The sequence below is a fragment of the Panulirus ornatus genome, chromosome 51 (assembly GCF_036320965.1).
Source record: "Panulirus ornatus isolate Po-2019 chromosome 51, ASM3632096v1, whole genome shotgun sequence".
Lineage (NCBI taxonomy): Eukaryota > Metazoa > Arthropoda > Malacostraca > Decapoda > Palinuridae > Panulirus > Panulirus ornatus.
In genome coordinates, this window is record NC_092274.1 from 8,263,451 (window position 1) to 8,285,766 (window position 22,316).

The following is a 22,316-nucleotide window of genomic DNA, read 5'->3' on the forward strand; positions in this document are numbered from 1 at the left end:
TTCTCATACTGCATACTTTACTTGCTATTATTTTTCCTCAACAGCGGTAAAGGTCCCATTGCAAGAGTATGGTATGATAATTTTTTACCATATTTATTTTCACTCTTCTGTCTTTGAACATGATATCCGTTTATGGAAATGATAGTTGTGAGAGCACTTGAAAGTTTGATTGATATATTTTAAGATTATCCGATGCATCAGCATCTAGTTTTATTGTCAGAACACTTGTAAGAAATCTGCTTGAAACAAAAAGAACACTTTCCATGCATTCTCTGTGTTTTAAAATGAAGTAAGAGAGTCAGTGGCTGTTATAATCCCTTATCAATTATATACTAGTTATAGCTATGTCTAATTTACTATCGGAACCATTTAAACCATCTCCATGATTCAGAGCTGGGTGGTGTGTTCATAAATTCGTATAACTTTCTGCAATTTCAATGGGATGATTCACATAAAACCTTCCAAAACTATTCTTTTTGTCCTGATGGTTTTCATATAGTTTAGAGAATGAATAAGGAACTTCGGGTAATACTTTCTTCACATTTCAATTTATAAACTGAGGCACACTTGATGCCTTCTAAGTATAGTGAAGGAAAACGAAGAATCTTTATCTTGATAAGCTGGGTTGCACAGAAGAAAATATTGCTTATAAAAACAACCTTTTCTCTAAGAAAAGGATATTTGTAAATAATTGTGCATATTAAAAAGGCAAATAAATCAAAGCTCTTGAAAACATTGTTATTAAATCAAAGGATGTTAACTTTCACCCATTCAAATGTGTTGAGTTATGGAGACAAAATTTGGCACTGTATATATGCTTTATGATAATGTTAGGGATGAATGTACTTACATTCTATTTATCATTACTGATGCAAAATCAATTGTAAAATTCTTATGCTATATATTGCTTGAGATGGCTGTGACAGTTATTAAAAATCTGAAAAAATCTATTGAGAGAGCTGTTTGAATATATTTCTAAATTAAACAGAGCACACCTGAAGTTAGTATATATCCGTCAATGTATTTTTTTACCTGTCTCTCATGCAACATGTCATCACTGAAAGTAAATATTTCATAATTTATCCCCCATCTCATAAAAACTGCTCTGCATCAGTAAAAATAACTATTGGGAAATAATGCAAAAAACTATAATTAATGAGCTATCTAGAAATAATGCTAAAAACTGTTATTGATAAACTATCTGTTAAAGCATTTATAGTATTTAATGAAGAAATTCTGATTTATAATTTGCATATAAATGCCTCTTCTCTACAACTCTGCAATCTTTCCTCTGAGAAAAGATTCACCACCTTAACCCTGATGTTGTCCCCTTTTTTCTTTTTTGTAGAAATTCAACTTAATAGAGTGCAGAATGTATGAGTAATTTTTTCAATACTTTTTTTTGGGTTTCCTGCATGATCGAGGTAGTGCCAGAGAAAGAAAAAGAATCATTCATTCACATCAGTTTTCTAGTAGACATGTGTAATACACTGAAACCACAGCCCCCTATCCACAGCCAGGCCCCATAGACCTTTCTGTGGTTTTCCCCACCTGCTCCAGATACCCTGGTTCAGTCCATTGACAGAACATCACCCCACTGTATACCACATCATTCTTGTGCATGCCTTTCATCCTTCTGCATGTTTAGGTCCCGAGCACTCAAAATTTATTAACTTTTTTCTTCCATCTCCTATCTAGTTAATCCCTTCTTCTTGTCTCCTCCACTTTGGACACATATATCCTCTTTTTCTACGTCTCCTCACTCATTCTCACCATACATCCAAACCGTTTCAACACACCCTCTTCAACTCTCTCAACTATATTCTTTTAAATTACTACTTTTTTATTTCACCCTATCATTACATACTCATATCCATATTGGTACTGATGGATATTAATTTAGTCATTATCAGTTCGGCATGTTACCCATTAAAATGAGCAATGCAAAAAAGTTTTTATGCAGATGAATTATGTCTGAGAAATAAGGCAGAATATTTATGCCATTTGATTTCCTTGCTTCAGAGACCCACTGAATTAGATTCTTAAAGCAAGCATTGTTAACTGTCGTTCAATTATGGCAATATAGGTGTCATTGTTTTTAGTTATGTTCAGAACTGGCTGCCAATTGTTTTTTAAAGAAAAGGTATGTTGTAAATCTTAAAATTATGAGAATTAAAATGAACCTTTTTTAACTGCTAATTAATATTTGTTTGGAATCTTAAGGCTAAAGTTTCCCTATCAGGTACTCCAAGAAATATTTCGGTCAAGTGATATCTGCAACAGGACTGCCATTTCATTTTTTTTTGAAAAAACAGACTTACAGTTAGGACAAATATTACTATAAATTCCGGTGCTATCCATTTATCTACATCTCTGGTGACAGTTCCCTCTGGTAACTCCCTCAAGGGTGTGGCCATGGCAAAAGAGCCAACACAAATTAGAGGTCTTTATTAAGACTCAACTGTTTATTCGTTTAGAACCCTGGCCTAGATGGTTATGTGCTATGGGATCTCAATAAAAGGTAAAGGTTGTGTTGTAATCTGCGTCAACACACATACATTACTGATCTCTGTTTTCCTGGATCTTAAACACCCACACTAAATGAACCAATTTACTTATAAGCTAAAAAGCCTGTGTGCTTAAGCCCTTGTGATTTGCCTGTGAGTATCCACATACAAGTAAGTGAAATGGTGCCTGGCTAAGACTTCACTTCAGGACTCTGATATGCAAGGGTAGTTCTTGTAACTGCTAAGCCTGACATCAGTGAAGAGAATATAAGCAAAATTGATAAATTCATCAATCTACGTGTTTACTCGAGAATGACAGACAAGAGGCTTGATTGGCCCACAACTGGGTTGTCTAGTAAAAATTAGTTTAACTTTGCAAGAAAATATTATTCTTCTCAGTAGTTTTTTAAGCTATCACACTCTCCGCTGCTGCACATTAGCCTTCTACTGTCCCCATTACCACTGTCATTTATACAGTTTATTTATGGTATTTTTCTCAGAGTATACCTGAATTTTTAAAATATCTGTCGAAACGACTTTTGAAGGTATTTATAGTCTTAGCATTCTCTACGTATGATGGTAACTATAAGAATAGAAGCTTTTTTCCATGTCCATACTACACACTTGGGTATCAGGAGTATAAGTGATGTGGTTAATGAGCCAGCACTTAAGTGGATGTCAAATTGCACTCCTCTGACCCAGGTAGATGTTTTTTCTTTCTGCATCACCAACATGTGGGCCACTGGCATTATCTCCACAAATGTACAATCTCTCCTTGTCATACATAACACTTGACAACACTCAACTCACACATTCTTCATAACCTTAGTTTTTCCTGTGGTGAGCACTACTGTGTTAGCCCTGCCTTTTGGCAAGATGGTAGGAGCAGTAGATAGAAGTAGTAGGTAGGAACATTTAAGGCTGGAGCATTAGGTAATAGTTGATAGGAACATTAGATAGAAGTAGTCAGCAGGAACATCAGGTAGGAGCTTTGGCAAACACTGCACTAGAGTTGCCCTCTGCCAGTAGCCTATAAGGGTGGGGCACTAAAGGCTAAGAAGTGGCACTGGAGTTCACTTGATATGGTGACTCTATTGCCATAGCCACCCCTTTGAAGGAGTTCCAACTGGAACAGGTGTCAGAGATACAGATAGATGGGTACAGTCTGTAAATCCTTATACTCATGATGATATAACAGTTCAAAACATTTCTACAACTTCAGTTACAGTAATTCACTGCTGTATGCTCTCTTCATACAGAAGAGGAGCTATATATTGTATTATAAGTATTTACTCATTACTTAGCCAATCATATATCCTCATTCAAACTTTCCTAGAAATAATACTGTGTTCTGAAACAATAGTTTATGTTTCATATCTTTGTATAGATTTTTCTTGGCTATGTTACAAAATAAGATAAAGACGTCATTAAGTACAGTTTGGAAGGTTTAATAGTTCCCAAATATCTCTTCAACATAGCTAGTGTCTGTAGGATTTTGACAGAAATTCAATTTATAATTTTTTTTTCAAGGCTGCTTGATATGTTTATGGTTACTGAACTATTGGGGTTGTTATTTGGCTCTGCCTGCAAGGTTACACCACGAGTGAAAAGTTGCCTTTGATGGGGCTGTTTCATTGGGAGTACAATCTCATCAAAGAACTTCTTGCTTCAAGTGAGTCTACACTTCCCTGCTATTGGAAGTATTGCAGCTTTGCATTGCAAAAAAACCTTTGGAATGTTTCTAAGTAACACCAGGACTCTTTCGTATAAATTTGTCTAGGGTTAAGTATAAGTAAATAAATGAACAGATGATTGAGTTTTTGGGTTTGCTAACCAGTCATTTACACTTGCAGTATGCTGGAAAGTGTAATTTCACCTCCTTTAGGTAATCTTGTTATTCCATGGTGTATACTGTAGTATATCAATTTGGTATATTATCAACAACTTGTTTCAGCTTAACATTTAGCCCCAGTTCATAATACTTTTCTGTCATAACTTGTCCTAACATTTACCATTTTTCACTGGAAACTGTATTACTACTTTTTCCCCAAATACAGTTTTGATTTTCATTAGATTTGATCAGAAGAATTACAGAGAAAACACAATGCACTTATCTCGAAGTAATACATGAAAAGCAGTAAAAGTGTATTGACAACTAATTCTCTGTAAATCAGTTTTTAGCGGGGTTAACAAGCAGCAACAGTCAGATGTTCTTCACAGATACTACTGCACTGCTAAACATATATTTAACAGAGTACAATTCCTGCAAATATGGTACAACTGACAGAACTAGATTAGTGTTACACTCAGAGTATAAGGTGAAAATAAGATACCTAAGGGGCAAGCATATAGCCCATGGAAGCACAACCGTGGGGGAAATAAAATGCCCCCTAATATGATGAAATTTTTTCAATCTCTTTCTTGCTTTGTACCACAAATGTAGTCCCACTTTGTGGTATGTTGGATATTTCCAGAAGATTTTCTAAATATTCCTTTAACCCCCCTCTTCCTTTTTTTTTTTTCTTGGCTCTTCCTTTTGTTTGTACCCTCTTGATTCCCTTGCCCAGTTAGTCAATAATCACTTTAACATTTCTGAAAAGGACAGCATACAAAAAAGTGCTATTGGGGGAAAGTAAGCAGATCTTTAGCCACATGGTACAGTACTTTAGACAGAAGGACAGCGAATGAATTTTGATAATCCTTCAAACCAGTGAAACTAAAAATTCTTCAGTTGTGTGACAGCAAAACCATTTGCTAACAAAGCTCTGAAAATGTTAGAGCCTAGGCAGTGTATTTGCCTTATTAGATGATCAAAGATTTAGGGATCATCAATAAAAAATCTTTAATATTTTCTAAATGTAGAGAAACAGCTTATGAAATATAATGGTAAACATACTGCTTTCTGACTGACAATACTGAAAGAAAACCTATTTTTTTAACAGCAAGAATGAGATACCAGCTCTCCTCTCCTTTCAGAAATATTCTCAAACTAACAGTGATGACACTTTAGTCTACCAGCTGCTAATTCTCATTTGCAAACAGTAAAGATCAATTAACTGTAACCATATAGGCTCACCAACTCTGCTCTTCCACTGACTGTGATAATCCTCTGTCTTAATTATGATACTAACCCATCCACCATATCCTTTGAAAAACTATTGTAAAAGCTGCTCTTGTTTAACAAAGATGGGCGCATATTTATCATCCCACTGACAATACCGCCAGACATAATATTTACTGTTTGAGTGAAATAATTGGTAGAGATATAGTAAACTCTACACCTCTGTCGACAGAAATGCAGATCATTGCATTCCCTGAAGATTTCACTGTCACTCACAGTACATATAGGGTTTAAACATCCAATGCCTGTCTTGCTACAAGCAAAATGAAATGGGGAGAAACTATAAAATTTTTACAGACTACTCCATTCGTAGCGTAAAAAAGGGACATGGATGAGAGGGTGTCTTGCTGTAAAAATTTTCTTTTCCATTTCTGAAAGCACACCGAGGATTATTTTACAAGATGAGGCCTGAGACATTTGAGTGAACAACCAGGTTCACATACTATCCTAAATCTCCTTAGCTGTAACCACCTGTGTTAATGAGAACAAGTTACACTGGTTAATTCATATAAAACAGGTTAATCCCCATCACAGAAATTTCCTTATAATGAATAATATATGTATTTTAGAAAACTGTCTTTTTCTTACTGGTTAGAAGTGGAAAACTCTATAAATCTATTGCCTTCTCATACACTGTACACACACTTTTCAACATTATTTCACACAAACATTTAAATGATCAGGCTTTGTTCATATATTCTCACTGATCAAGCAGATGATCACCATTTTCTATACATTGCGGATAGATGGGGAGAGATCAGCAAAGTAAGCATGTGCCATGGCATCTTCTGCACTCATTCGTACTGCAGGATTGCAGATGAGTAGTCGCTGAAAAAGAGTTTTCTTTCTGAGACTGATGTTGCATAAGTAGAGCATTGTATGACATACAGCAAAATTCTTAAGACTGTAAAAGTGAGGAAAAAACGAGAAATATGTGAGGGAAGAAGCCTATTTTGACACCAAAGTGGATGCTTTCTGTTTCAAGGAAGCATTCTCAGAAATTTCCTGAGTGTACATAAATGAGGCTCATAGAGAAATCTCTATATTATCACATACTTTACTTCCACTTACATTGAGAGGGTGTAGTGCATTGATTTTGTGAAAATTAAATCTACCAAATAATGGTCCTTCACCCTGCTCGCTGGCAAAGGACAGGGATGACCAAGTTTGTAGAATAGGCTGCAGCAACAGAGACAAAATGAGGGCACTTCTTTTAAAGAGCACCGGGTTGGTTTGATGATGGTGTGGTAAATGGGTGAGAATGTATCTGGTGTGCTTTTCAGATATCATTTGGGTGGTATGTGGTCGCATGGTGTCCAATCCTTGGTTGATCTTAGTATCTCTTGAACAGATGCAGTAACAGATTTTCATTAATATCTATTTATACTGTATCTAGCATGCTAGAGTGGCATCTTTCAGAGCAATAAAATCTTTGTTAATCTAAACAGAACCATGCCTAATCTCTGCCTGACTGTATCAGTAACTGTATACGCACATGTTCCTGCCAAAATAAGGAGGCCCTTTGGCACAGATTCAGTTTATAACATGCTTCAAAAAATAAATTTCTAAAAAATTTATTCAACTTTCAAGGATTGCATTATAAAGTAGCCTGTTCGTAACACCCATCACGTTATCAATTATATGCTTATTCAACTTTCAAGGATTGCATTATAAAATAGCCTGTTCATAACACCCATCATGTTATCAATTAGATGAATAAGCTCACATGTAATAAACTGTGACAGTATCTAGTGATCTTAGCTTACCTGTAGTAAATCTCTCTCCTTAATGCTGAGCTTAGCTCGCCTATAGTAAATTTCTCCTCTTAAATGCTGAGCATAGCTCGCCTCTAATATACATCTTCCCTTACTGCTGAGCTTTTTCACCTATAATAATTTTCACGTGCAATAAGCCTCTACCCTTACAGTAAAGCTAAGCTCACCTGTAATAAATCTCTCCCCTTACTGCTGAGCTTAGGACAAACTTGTGCCAAGGTCATAGTGGGTTGATATAGAGGAAATGATTTGTAGTCAGGCAGTGAGGTCATCCCGGGCCATGTTTCTTCTGTGGGGGTCCCCAACAGTTTGAATATGCGCTTCACTTGGTCATCTACATCACTTCCTGGGAAGAGTGGCCGTCCAGCATTTGCCAGTTCTGTGATTATTGAAATATGCTGCTGAGAAATTGATACAATACTATACCTTCCAGCAATTATATATTTATTTATCAGACTTTGACGCTGTCTTCCGCATTAGCGAGGTAGTGCATGGAAACAGACGAAAGAAAGCAATATGGTAATATATACAGCCAGAGGTCCAGTAAATATACATAACCAGTACATTTTAGATACTTTCTGAACTCACAGACCATACAACACCTACCAGCAAATATACATCCAGCAGACCACATATCAATTGATGTGTTATAAAGCTTGGCCCCAAACAAAACATCTGGGGGTCGGTACCACAGAGTAACCACTTCTGCTGAGTAGCATCTTACGGGAATTCCAAATGCTCGCGCCAGGCCAAAATCAGCTAATTTCAACTCACCATTCTACAATGAAAGGAAATTGTACTTACAAGCTGTTGCAAACACAGAAGCAATACATTCCTTGTCATATTGGAAATAAGTAAAATGAAAAGCAGATTAAGCTTGAATATATTTGTTTTCATACCTGCTTTCCTCTACTGCCTTAGTTATATAGCATCAGAAACAGATGACAGAGCCTTCCAGGAAAAATTCTTATTATGACGATTGAGAATTAGGGTACAAACTTCTATAACAACATGCTACCCTTTGCAGTTGTGAGAGATTTTAAAAATAATGCAGCTGGAGGTAAAAAAAAAGAGAATGAGGAAAGGGCAGAAACATACCCCTGGCTTTTGGTAATATACAAACAATATATAGAAAAGGTCAACCAAATAAGCTCATGGCACACATTAATGATGTGAATCCCAATCACAAACATACCTTGAAACTCTGTAGAGGGCTGACATATTTTACGTGTCTAAAAAGAAATTTATAGATAGAAGGAGATTTTCTACACAGCTAACATGGGACAGCTTTTTCAAAAGGCTTCTAAAAACTTCTCATCCACCTCCAACTAAACTACTGAATCACGAGAAGTGACAGATAAATGTAGTGTTCCTCCCTATCAGTGACTCGCACTGCCCCCATCCCACTCCACCACCACCTCAAGCCCTCATCACCACATTTTCTGGCAAGTTTTCATTAAATATTGCTTAAAGTAGAAAATAAGATTGTGTGGCAAGTTGTTCTTAGTACAAATTTTTGCATGAATAGGGGTTAGGTATGGGAAATTAGTGCTTCATAGTATATGGTGTGTTTTCATTGCTTGTTTAATGACTCTTTGTATTGCAACAGCTTTTCCAGGAACATCAGCACTAAGCAGGGGATCCCTGCATGATATAAAGAAAACATATCTGTGTTGGTGCAAATTATTATACACATTTTTATACACATTATTATACACATTATACACAAATTATTATACACATTATTGTACACATTATACACAAATTATTATACACATTTTTTCATGAATAGGGGTTAGGTATGGGAAATTAGTGCTTCGTAGTATATGGTGTGTTTTCACTGCTTGTTTAATGACTCTTTGTATTGCAACAGCTTTTCCAGGGACATCAGCACTAAGCAGGGGATCCCTGCATGATATAAAGAAAACATATCTGTGTTGGTGCAAATTATTATACACATTTGTGGGCTTATTTTGATATAAGAAATAATGGCACTGCATGCTGAGAAAACATTATATTATAAGGTATACTGTACCATACTGACCATAAACTTATTGAAGGCTTTTATTTGAATGCCTACGGATGGTGCCTGCATTTTAAATGTCTTAACTGTTATGAATACAGCCATCTCCATATGGGTTTATTGCCTTTGAATATTTTGATAACTTTGGTTCAGTTTCCACTGGTAAAAATTTGAGATAATTTCATTGTTTATAGCCATTTCTGTCTGACTGAAGTAAAACTGTCACATTAATTCCATTTGTATGACGATATATCACATGGTAGGGTACTCCCTAGAATACAACTGCAGTACATTGACTTTTGGAAAACTATTGTTGTTAGTACGAATGATAAACTGTAATGTTGTTAGCACAAATGATAACATAGAGAATATGATTCTTCGTTTAGAAATGAAAAATAAACAGAAAAATCATTTCTTACTTACCATGGCTAAGTTGTGTTTGCCGCCTTATTACCTTTGACTATAAAAACTTTGTTTTAGATCTATCTAAAGATACAGCCTTGTTTTGTATAAATTGTTGATTGTGATTTCAGAATTAGAAAGTAAAGAAAAAATGCAGAGTTTGAAATGTACTACATAAAAGAGCAGAAGAGTTGATGGAGCTCAATGGAAGAAATACATGTCATGTAATGATCAACAACATAACAGTGGTGCTTTACAAGGGCCAATATGAAAAGAGAATGTGAGTGAGGAAAATGTCAGATTTCTAGGTATCTTAAATGTTTCACTGAGATACAGAAGGCTGATGATGAAAAAGCTCAAAGTGTATGTAAGAAAGGAAACTTGAATACTATCACGCTATATGTCCACCAATTAAGTATGCCTAGATTAATAAACCCCGAGAGAAAACACAAACATTTAACTGGTAAAGCTGAAGGAACAAAACCTGTGAAATATCATGAAAGATTGAAAGAACTTGAAATATTGAGTGTTGAAAGAAGAGGAGAGAGACGTGATAATATCTGCATGAAAGTAGACTAGAAAATTTTTAGAAAACATTAAAGGATTAGAATCACAGTTTGGAAGAAAATGAGTAATTAAATCTATAAAACTTTCTGGAATATATCTAGAAAGCTTCAAACAAAAATATTAAAGCGCCCAGCAAAAAAACAAAAATGCCCCTCATAGTTTGTCCCAGTGACATTAGGTATGCATGGAGTGAATACTTCAACCTTTAAAAGAAGACTAGTTATGCAATGTGTGTGACAGAAGAAAAAAAAGATTGTGAAAAAAGCAGGATGCATAGTGACAGCTACACAATGGCTCTGCCTAATTGCAATATTTTGTCAAAGGTACTCATAGTTATGTATTCTTTTCACACAATCATTTTCAGGGTTGTATAAATCTCACATTCTTAATTTCAGAAACTGCACTTATCAAAAATTGGGCAGCAGAGAGTTAAGGAACATATCAGGGTCACTGGATGCACATTAAATGGATAGAATTTAGATTTATAAAATTTCACATCCAATAGGACTTCTCAGAGACTAACATGCACTTACAATTCAAGGGTAGGGTGGGGTAGGATAGATTCATGTCTCCTAATATACATGACCATACCTTATTTATGAGTAGATTCTGAGGTTTGAGGTCACGATGAAGTACATTTCTGCTATGACAAAACTCCAGTCCTCGTAGGAGTTGAAACCTGAAGTAACCAGATTCAAGTTAAAAACTGCCTTTTCGTGTAATTTGTTCTGTTCTGGAGAAAGTGAAAGCAGAAATCCATACTTCACCATCACTGTAACCCTTTATACCAGTTTTTGTATTAGCTGCAAACACAACTGCCATTATTAGAAGGCTTTTTAGAAAGGTAGCTTTTTGAATTGCTAACAGAGCAAAAAAAGAAAAAATGTATGGTGGAGCTATAATTAAACACTTTGAAGAGCTTTGGAATGTAAGAAATGTAGGGGAAACAATCCTGGGTATATCAGGTCTAGGAGAGACAAACTACAAAGCATGACCATGTTTGAGGGAGACTGTATTCCTAGATGTACTGAAGACAAGAAGGAAAGTGCAGTATACAATAGAATGGCTGGAATGGACCGAGCACCATAATTAGTGCTGACCAAGTGTGTATGATTATGCATTATTACCAACTTGAGTATATGGGAGGGTGTTTTATCATCAAAGGACCCTATCTCTCAATCATTCTATAGATTTTCATTTTGTTTTGATTCACTAATTTTTCATTTAGCTTTTTCTGCTTACAAAATACTCTTGTTATAGTAGAGGTATTTATTTACATTTCTTCTAACTTGTTCAGTTTCCCTTATGCCCTTCAGCTGATTGTTTCCTTCCCTCTTAAAGAACTGAAGGTCCTAAATGCCCTCCATATCATCTCTCATCCTTTCCTTTTGTCCATGGACAAAGCTGTTTCAAGTAAAAATTTTTAAGCCATAATTTACATATCTCTAGGAAATATACATAACTTTTTAAGCAAAGTTCATCAAATTGGTGCTGCATACCCTAAGTTTGGGTCAGTTACAGATAATGCTCATTAACTGATCTAGCGGACAGTAAATGGCACTGTGATGAAAGGTGGTAGTGAATATGTAGGGGTTAAGTGGGAGAAAGCAGTGATCAGTTAATCAAGCAGGAGAGGTACCTCAAATTGTCTATTTGGTTATATCATACTTAAGGACCACCCCATCGGAATTGATTTTTTTTTTTTCTTTCAAAGGAAGGAACAGAGAAGGGGGCCGGGTGAGGATGTTTCCCCGGAGGCCCAGTCCTCTGTTCTTGGCGCTACCTCGCTGAGGCGGGAAATGGTGAATAGTATGAAAGAAAAGAAAGATCTCTGTCTGTATTATTTAAAGCAATCTTGACAGTCATATGTAACTTATTTCTTCAACATTACTCCTCATGTGGTTTTTCCATATGTAACTTATTTCTTCAACATTACTCCTCATGTGGTTTTCTGGTAACAGAATGGGGTACTGTAAAGTCACTATAACAGGAAGATATCTATGATTTCATATCAATAAAACCAGAGCCATAGCTTGGGCTCATTCCACTGTCATTGTTAATGCTGCATTTCAGGTGGATGAATTTCATCAGTCATGTATCAGACTGGAACCTAAATTTCTATTCAAGTTATCTCACTTTGGAATATTTCTCATTCCTCATAGTCTTATCATCAAACACAACCAAGTACCATTCTGGATACCATTAGAGCTGTGTACTTTGTATAGATGAAGATCCTGGGGATTGGACATATGGAGAAAATACAGGAAGAATGGTTGACAAAGAGGATACATATGTTAGAAGTGGAGGGAACAAGGAGAACGGGGAAACCAAATTAGAGATGGAAGGATTGAGAGAATAGGATTTGGAGCAATCAGGGCCTGAACATGCAGGATGGCTCCTGCCATCCACATATGTTGGATGGACCCACAGGTTGTAAAGTCTTGTGATGTGTGTGTGTTCCCTGTGGAGTTAGAGCAAGTTAACAGGAGTAAGAGTTTGGTTTGTTGTGTTGAAGGGGTATCTTAAGCATAAGGGATCTTGGGGTATGTTGAAACTATGTTTGTAAATGTTGGAATGATGAGTGACAGAAAAGAGTGGCATGCATGTCTGAGGAGTGCTGTTTCAGATGGATGTATGTCTGGTGAGGTTGCACTTAGAACTAGGTTGGGAAGTAGTTGCTCAATGCTTGTTTGGTAAATTTTGCGTTGCTGTTTTGTCATTATTATATTTGTATGGGTTGTGGGATCTGTGAGTTTAAAATCTTCATATCTTAGAAATGTTATATGCATTCCATATTTGTAGCTCCCCTATAAATTAATCAAAGCAACTCAGAACACAGAGCTGAAGACCACATACACCATGTGATCAGTGAAATCTGGAAAAAGACTAAGCTAATAGTACAAGTTCATGCGTGTATGTTATTGGAAGGTCCTAGTGATGCTCTTAAATGATGCAAAAAAGGGAAACATTTTCTGGTAGCCTTAAGGAAATGCAAACATTACAGATGCGTGATATGAATGTTTATTCCGACATCAAATGCTTGCATCAAAAGGGTTAAAAGCATTTTTTCATAAGTAGACCAGTTAAGCGGGAAGTGATTTTCTTGCTTCTAAAAAAGTTCTTTTGGCTTTCTTCTGCTATTTTCAATTATATGTGCTTCATGTTGACAATGAAATGCAGTATAAGATATTTGTTCAGTGTAAATTAATTTTCTGTTTTACAGGTTTTTGATCTCTCTGAATGTATGCTTTTTTCTTTAACGACAGATGGTTCTTTATCACAGTTTTCCACCGCTGTGTATTAGTTCTAGAAAATCATTATTGTTATGAATTGGTACATATGTTCCCTATTGTTTTCTAAATGCCTTACTGAACATTTTTCTAGCTCTATGTTCATAATTTTCACTTACAGCACCATCCTTGCTTCTGACAAAAGTCATCAAAATTTGGATGTCTAGACTTTTTTATTTTTTCATGACTATCGTAATGATCAACATTTGAATTAAAATAAATGGAAGCTATATGAAACCTAAATTTGTTAGTCACCTGTATCAAAGCTTTCATGTATGGCGAGATCTTTATTTAGCAGTCAACCTCCATCTTAAACTTTCTGCAGGCTCTGCATGCCCTCGCCATTGTCACTGCTCCCAAACACCAACAAAGCATTAAAAGTGGGTCACCAACACATCAGTTAAGCTACGATGAGTGGTGAGTTCTGCCCATAGTGGGAGTGTGAGACCATCCCTCTTAAGCCTGGCTTTGCTTTCTTTTGAACTGGATGCTTCCACTCCTGAACCAGGCTTGATGCTTTGGCTCCAGGCACTCGCACAGGTAAGTGATGATGAGCTTGCCAGTGCTTAGGAGTTGGTGTAGGAAATCTTAAAAGAATCTTACTATGCACCACAACTAGTTTACATCCCCCTGGTGAACCCTCAGTTCATTCCTCCCTCCAGACCCAATAATGCAAAGTGGCACAGTCACTAGATCTAGCGATGAGATGCATGTGGATATCAAGAAACTCTATGCATATAGAAAGGTTGTCAATGCTGTAGGTAAGTTTCGAGAGAAATTGCATTTGGACATTATCAAACTAGTTTATACAAAGTTCATGCCCAAAGCTACTGGAAAGGGATTTTCCCAGTTTCTTTACTGGTGTGTCGAAGTCTCCCATTATAAATGAATAGTGTTCATTACAGTCATCTGCTAAATGGTTGTGAAGGCTTTTCATCTATCTCAGGTGTCTTTGCAAGGGGCCTGCAAATTAATCATACTATTTCTTATGAAACTTGTTAGTCTTTACAAAATCGGAGTGTATATTCCCAGCAGCTGCTGCATTTTTCCATAGTTAATTAATATTAACTATGACTAAGAATATGGCACAAGCTCCTATTTTGTTTCCCCTGTCTCTGTCAAACAGAATACACTTTGGAATAGTATATTTTACTAGGAAATTTATATATCTAATGCCTAACCAAGATCAAGAAAGAAGACCTGGATAGGAATGGATAGAGGAGATGGTGAACAGCACAGAAAGGAGTTTTGTACTGAAGTACAATGATTTTAAAGTCATGTGGGATTTGTCACAAAGGAAGATTATACCTAAGATAAGAAATAAGAGAAAAGCCTTGTTCAGAGGAAAAGAGCTGCTACTACATTGATATAAAAAAATACAATACCATACTCACAGAAAAGATTTGACGATATCTGGATCTATTTCACCGTTGAGACTATCAAAATATTTCTTGAGATCCTGATCACAGTGTTCAAACACTAGTGTGAGTTTCTTATCTGAGTGGAGCACATCATGCAGTCTGACAATGTTCTTATGTTTGAGCTCTTTTAATAAACAGATCTCACGTAGAGCAGATGATGGCACACCCTGAATTATGACAGACAAAAGTTATAAACATATCTTCTGTACAGTGCGATATTAATCCTTCAATACTTACTGTAAGTACAGCAGGTGCTACTATACCGTACAATAAGAAAAACTAAGTACAGCAGGTGCTACTATACCCTACAATACTGTATTTACAGAAGCTACTGACATACCCAGCAGTACTGTAAGTACAGCAGGTGCTACTACACCCTGCAATACTGTATTTATAGAAGCTACTGACATACCCAGCAGTACTTTATGTACAGCAGGTGCTGCCACACCCAGAAGTACTGTATGTACAGCAAATGCTGTCTCATTCTACTCTGCAGGATGATTTAAATCTCAGAACTGATACAAAAAGTACATTTCGCTCATATGACATCCAAACCAAACTGTATACTGTTCTACATATTTCAATCTTTGACATAATTATTGTCACTGAGGTGTTAAAGAAAATTTTCTTAATATCAATTTGAGTGTGTTAAAAGATATATAGATTAAATGATTTTTAGTACAGGGCTGATTTGAATGAGGAAAAAGCCTTCCATGCCTGTGTTTTACAAATCAATTATATAAAACCCATGTAGACACAGGAGAAAATATCTTCCCTGGTTTGTAATCATGTTTACATCTGAAAGTTGTTGCAAAATTACACTCACTAGGCAACAATGTATTCTACTTAAGAAAAAATAAAGGGGGGGGGGGCCTATTAGTAAAAGTGCAAAACAAAACATCTATATTTCCTGTTTCTTCAGTCAGCCAATTCTTCTTGTGTGATTCACCTTCCATGGGCATCCATCATGTAGTACCCAGAAGAAATTTATACAAATTGACTTGTGGTCCCTCCAACTTCCTAAGTACTGTGGAAGCCCCATAAAAGTAGATTTTGGTGCAGAAAAGTAAGCATATTGCATGCAACTCTAAGACCTCGTTTATGTGGTTCTTGCAGCTTAAAGGCTGCACGTCATGAGGGAGCAGGGTATGGTACACTCTAGGGCAGGTAAATCCTGTATTACAATGTACTCTTCTCAGTCTATTGACAACAATACAGCCTTATAGATGTAATCCACCCTAAGAATAAGGACTACAAATCCATCAGACTTTCCAGAATCTGTGCACAAAGATCTTTGGCTCCTGACTATCCCAAAATTTGAATTGCTTATTTTTACTCATATTTTGACTTAAAAAATGTCTGCTATGGACGAGTGTGATAGTCTATGCTCTTTCCCCTTTAAAGCCATCCTTTAAATTCTTTATTGGTCAGACTTACTTCATCATCATCATCTAGACGAACCCGCTTCAGAGCTACAATCTCCTGTGTTTCCCTATTCTTCGCTTTGAACACAGTACCATAAGTACCTGAAAATTAAAGAACACAAGTGATTAATGCATTAGTGTAAGAAATATCATGTAATTTTGTATTCAGAGTAAGTCAACGGTGACCCAACAACAGTAGTCTTTAGACAACATAGCTATCACAACACATTAATTAATACTTGGATGTACCTTTCTCCTTTTCACCTCTTTCCTAATTTGCACTATCACATATCAGCAAATGATCAATGGAAGAACTGTGTGTTCTATTTGGCATTTTTAAAATGGACTCCGAGAAAGAGATACCTTCCTTTATAAAGTTAGCAATTTCTGATGGCAATTCTGACATCCAGAATGAAGATAAAAGTAACAATTATTAGAGGCAAAATATATAGCAAACTAGAGCACTGGTATGACTGCATGTAGAACATGAGAACAGGATACAGACAGGTGATCATTCCAAAAAGAATTTAAGGATGACTCCTATCAGGTGGTAGAATATATAATATGTTCAATACACACCAGATTACATTAGCTTGGATGTTCACAAGAAGAAATATTAGGGTTGTTTCTAGGAGCAGTAATATCTCAAATTATCTTAGTAACTTTTTTTCAAAGCTAGTAATGTTGAAAAATGAATTATATAAAAAATGTGATTTAAAGGCCACCCCCTGTCAACTTAGGAATACTGATGTTATATCATTTGAAAATATACATGTGAAAGAGTATGTTAAAACTGTGGAAGGTACTCTATGAATATGTTGAAAAAGATTTGCATAGCATGAGGACATTAGAAATTAACTTGAGGTTAATATAAGCATCCCTCCTGTTTGTTTACTATGTGCTACATTTAGGTGATTGTTATGAATGCATTACTTACACACTCATCTGTTTATTTCGAGTGTTTTCCCCACAGTTTCCCTTTACTTCAAAGCCCGACCTACTTTATGAGACTGTACGATTGATGGAGTTGTCAATGGTACACCTAAATTCCCATGTTCTTTATCAACTATACACACTGATGTAAGGGATCCTTTGTTATCAATTTTATCAAATGTCTGTCATCAGTAAAACGCACGTCCTGTCTCCTGAAATTTAACGAGAATTATTCTATATCTCAAGCTAGTCTTGATACACACTTAAACTGGTAAGTTACCTAAAGAAATGATTCCCATCAATAAGTCAAGTGTTTAAATGAGTCTTTACACATATGCCAAAACGTCGGCGGCCATTTCACCGTAGCAGTAAGACTGCTAGATGAGATCGACCCAGAATGCAACCCATACGTTAGAAGGAACTGTGCTTCACTAGAGACGAGACTGTGCATTTATTATACATCAGAATAAATATATGAGGTCCTCGTTTTCCGAGAGTAATGCGTTCAGCACAGTGATACGACCCTTGAACAGTGGGTGGCCCTTAGCGATCACGTATAAGGTCAGGCCATCCTACTAAAGGGTCGTCCAGCCTTAAATGTGGAGGCAAAGCATCCAGGGTACGAGTTTGGAGTAAACTGGGACCGAAGTTGGGGCTTCCAATGGCTAGCCTTCACCTCCACACTGGTGGAGGTTTCATTAAGAATGATATCCAAGTGTAAAATGACAAGGGAAAGTCGTACCTTCACCAATCTTTTCGAGCTTCTCATACTTCTGCATGTCAACGGCGGTTGGTTGGGGGCGACTTCCGTCTGTTTGTTTACCTCATCAGCTGTCAAGTGGAGCCCCCGCGGGCCTACATCTTTCGTCATCCAAGTCCTACATGGACATCTTTTCTATTTTAATTTCTGCCTCTTTATATGTATGATATTACATTTCAATTAAGTTTTCGTCTTATGTTTAAATTCAAATTAACGTTTCGTTGTATGATTTAGCTGGTAAGAACTACGTTTTGATGGAGTTGTTTGAACGCCTTTGGGTGTTATAAAAAAAAACGTGAAATGGTTAGAGACGAAACGGATGTAATCATCGAATTCATTTTAAACGTCTTAACAATGCTACTGTAATATGCACACCTGTTTGTACCTTACAACAGGTAATCTCATGGTATTATTATTTTGCAGAGTTTGATGCCTGTACCTGATTACTAACAAAATTATTTATTACGTTATCTCAGAAATGTCTTATTTGGTTAGACTATTAGAACAAGGAAGATGCGTATGGTACACATTTGTCTTTGATTAATAAATGGATAAACGTAAGATGATCTTGGAGGGTCTGATCATATGTATCTGATTACTTCCAAAGACCAGAAAACATTTAATAACATGAGGTGCTACTTGTTTAGGAGAGTTGATCAGTATGATGTGAATTCTATGACGTTGGTCGACATCAGGTGAAGTTAGCATAAAATTGTATGCGGAGGTAGGTCAGTATATCGATGAGAATGATTTGAATATTGTATGAATATCAGATCGAGAAAAGATTCTTCCTTTTGTAAAGGAAAAAATAAAACATTCGTAGGCACTTAATAGATATGTGCAGCTGAATATTTGAAGGAGTTAAATTTTGAATTAAGTGAAAGCGGTGGTTTGCCGTCAATTCTCGCCGCCATTGTTGTTAGTTACCCAAAACGTAAACAAATAGTGATTCCTATGAGGTCTGTAAGGAAGCCTCTGATTGGCGGAGACTTGCCTGGAGTAATTTGAATGGTGGTTGGTTGCTGTCAGACCCCGAACTCATGTTTTTGAAGGATGTAAACAAGTAGGTGGACTTGGTACAACTAATACAACTACATAGATATCTATTCTTGTGGATTATATCAATGTTACTGGTTTAGACAATTTTTAATCCTCTATGACAGTGGCATGAAGGAGACGTGGTGGCTTGCGATGATTATCAAGTACGTTCTACGTATCATAGTAATCTTGCTACCATCATTTCATTGAATAGATATTCGTTAGATAAATTGTTTCCAGGAGAAGATACAAAAAGATTGTACAGCTTTGAATGCAGATCACTATCAGGAAAGACAGACATTGAAATTACGGTGTTACCTTCTCGGACATAGCGAAATCTGTTAGGCATGGTTTGGTATGATTTTTTTATCCCAGTGGTTTGTGCTGGCTTTTTAACGGTTTTGACCTTCATTTTTATAGAAAATGACTATGCAGTGACCCAAGGTCACTCTAATGACGTTGCCGTTAGCAGGGGACAACGTGTGTCCTCACCTGACCCGATAGTCCTTGGATTTGCAGTACAAATCCCTCACATCTATACTCAATGTTGGCAGCAGCAGGTTAAGAGCTAACTCTGTAATTACAGATGACATGATGCTTTCCATTAGAAGCGCTGCTTGTATGGACTTACCCTCAAGTTCACCAGCGTGGAGAAGGTCAAAGGCTTATGACATTCGACTTAATCGTCTGTAATGCCTTTTTGAGAATAGCAACCCCTCACAGACCTGACCTCATTGCCTCTTAATTATTCGTGTATCACAGCACCAAACCAGTTAGGCAACTGACTCACCACTTGACCACAAGTGTACTACTCCATTACCTGAAGTCGTGGAGACTCAAGCCGCCTCACCTCAAATGTCCTCCTTCGGCAGGACATCGCCTTTGCCCGTCACGAGCAGCAGTTGTAACAACATGGGACCTACAGCCATGCTGCAATACGGGCCACATCCACTTCTACAGGAGCTCCACATTGACTCAGCAGCCATGCACTTCTCCCACCTGCTTCTGCTTCATTTTATGCCTCCTACCATCACCAGCATTGCAGGATCCCTGCCAAGGCTCTCTCGAATTACTCGACCTACATTACTTTATGGCTTCTTCACCATAATGCTGCACCTCCAGTAGCTTAGTGCCCTCAGTTACCTCACTTGGTGTATCATATCCAATAGAGCAGTGTTGTTGTTTAATATGTTTACGTGGCCTCTCTCAGATATGCCAGTCTAAAAAAAAATCTTACCAGAGCACCCACTAAAACTACTTTCTGTGGTTCCTCCAAACCCACAATGATGGTTCCTACTTGAGGTCCCCATTATTGTTGGATGGGTGGTGGATTGCTGTAGAAAGGAAGGTCAGAATCATGCAAGCACATCAAACACCATCGACTAACTTGAACTCAGCTTCTAAAGACATGGAAGTCCGAAACATTAATTTTGCTAAAATTCAAAAATGTAGTGATACCATTAGTAGTAGTAGTGGTTTTATTTTTTGAATTCATGATGAATTAGTATGCCAGAAAGCAACAACATACCTTATGAAACATTTCAGAGAATTCTGTGGTTAATATAAGGAAGATTTTATTTCTGATGAGGCAGCTGGTGGGGAAATTTATAAGGCAAAAATCTGGTTAAGCATTGTATATTTGTAACCTTTGGGTATTATTTAGTTTTGCACTGCTAGTGTAGTTTTTAGAAAATATGATAATTATTTCTGTGCATAATTTTTGAGCATTTCTCAACTGAACAATGTTAATTGAGGTGTTAGAAATGAGGGTTAAGTGCAGTAAGGAACATGTGGAGTTTGTTAACATCAAACTGAAAAAAGTGAACTGAATCTATGAAAGTCTCACAGTTTTCTTAGCAGTTGACGGTTGTCTTTATGTCAAACATTGTGGTTAAAGTATACCAGTCATATCCGTGATTAAGCATTATGCAAATGCAAGGGGATGTCAAAAAACAGACAACATACTGAAAACCCATGTGATCCTTGCAGCAGACCATTTTTGCTATAGATTTTTGCTATTAGGTGAGGTTTTCACAGATTCATTTAATTTCCACATGAATGTTTCACCTAATTTCACACTAATCAACCTCATATTTTCTCTGATCTACATAACCCTCACCACCATAGCCTTATCTGAATTCATGTAATAGAATGTAGTACTCAAAATCAAACTCTACTGCTGTTATTTTCTAAGTATTACACTCTTGTAGAATAACATCACTCAGTATCAAAAGGTAACCATGAAGCAGAGTTAAACTATATGTTTATCAAAAAGCAAACTTAGATTGATAAAACACAGATGGTTTTTAGTATGACTGAATGTTTATTCCAAACAAATATAATCTTAAGAAGCAATGAAGTGAACTTGATTTTGATACAGTTATAAATCAATAATACTTTGTATGAAAGAACCTTTAGCATCTTGAGTAAAATCACCTGGAAGTACCGGAATTATATTTAATTGCAGAAAAGCAATGTGAAATTAAACAATAATGAGTAACAAGCACCCTTGCTCACTAAATTTTTACAAGTATGTACAACATGGGTTTAGATTTACACTTTTGGTGATACAGCAGTTATAGTAGGTAATAGAATTACTGTATACAAAAAACAAAAAAAAAAAAGATCAGGTAAATGATTATTAGAATGGAACCATCTTATATGCAAATGTTTCAGTCTACCTTACAGAAGTAACGATTCTGGAAATATCAAAAATTGGACAAATTAGTGGGTGAGAAAGGAAGCACAAGGTTTTGGAGATATCAGAGAAGGTTGGACAAATTTGTGGGTGCAAAAATGAATAAAGATATAGAAATATTACTGATAAAGTCCAGTAGGAGTTGTTTGGGAGCAGCCAGTTTTAGAGAAGGAACTGTAGTAAAATGCTTAAATCAATCAGTCTTACCTAATTCCCCAGCTGAAAGCCTCTGTCCTCAGATTCCAGCTTGCCTCATGGTAACCCAGAGGTCAGCGATCCTTCAAACTATGGAACAAGAGATGTGGATACTGGCTAGCCATCCTCTTTTGTGAATGCCCTCCCGTTATACTTCAGCTG

At 36.5% G+C, this 22,316-nt stretch overlaps 1 protein-coding gene across 2 annotated transcripts; it reads right to left on the reverse strand.

Annotated features, from left to right (window-relative positions):
- Positions 1-5,744: 5,744 nt before the first annotated feature.
- Cdk5 (Cyclin-dependent kinase 5) lies at positions 5,745-18,337 on the reverse strand. Of its 2 annotated transcripts, none has more exons than XM_071691994.1 (7): positions 18,206-18,337; positions 16,544-16,632; positions 15,080-15,273; positions 10,987-11,074; positions 8,010-8,181; positions 7,571-7,782; positions 5,745-6,456 (listed from the first exon to the last, which is right to left on the reverse strand). In XM_071691994.1, exons 1-7 carry the CDS (start codon positions 18,240-18,242, stop codon positions 6,358-6,360), a joined length of 891 nt encoding a protein of 296 aa, XP_071548095.1. In that variant the 5' UTR covers positions 18,243-18,337; the 3' UTR covers positions 5,745-6,357. The 2 variants fall into 2 exon arrangements, with proteins under 2 accessions (XP_071548095.1, XP_071548096.1); XM_071691995.1 differs by lacking the exon at positions 5,745-6,456 and adding an exon at positions 6,846-6,970.
- Positions 18,338-22,316: the final 3,979 nt, after the last annotated feature.

Bases quoted from the DNA above. Each gene is read 5' to 3' on its own strand.
- Cdk5 (XM_071691994.1), bottom strand. From the start codon at position 18,242: ATGCAGAAGTATGAGAAGCTCGAAAAGATTGGTGAAG. The intron at 7,783-8,009 runs GTAGGTGTTGTA...CAATAATCACAG, and splicing joins TGCTGGATGTATATTTGCTG to AACTGGCAAATGCTGGACGG. The intron at 6,457-7,570 runs GTGAGCTTAGCT...ACTCTTTTTCAG, and splicing joins AGGGGAGAGATTTATTACAG to CGACTACTCATCTGCAATCC.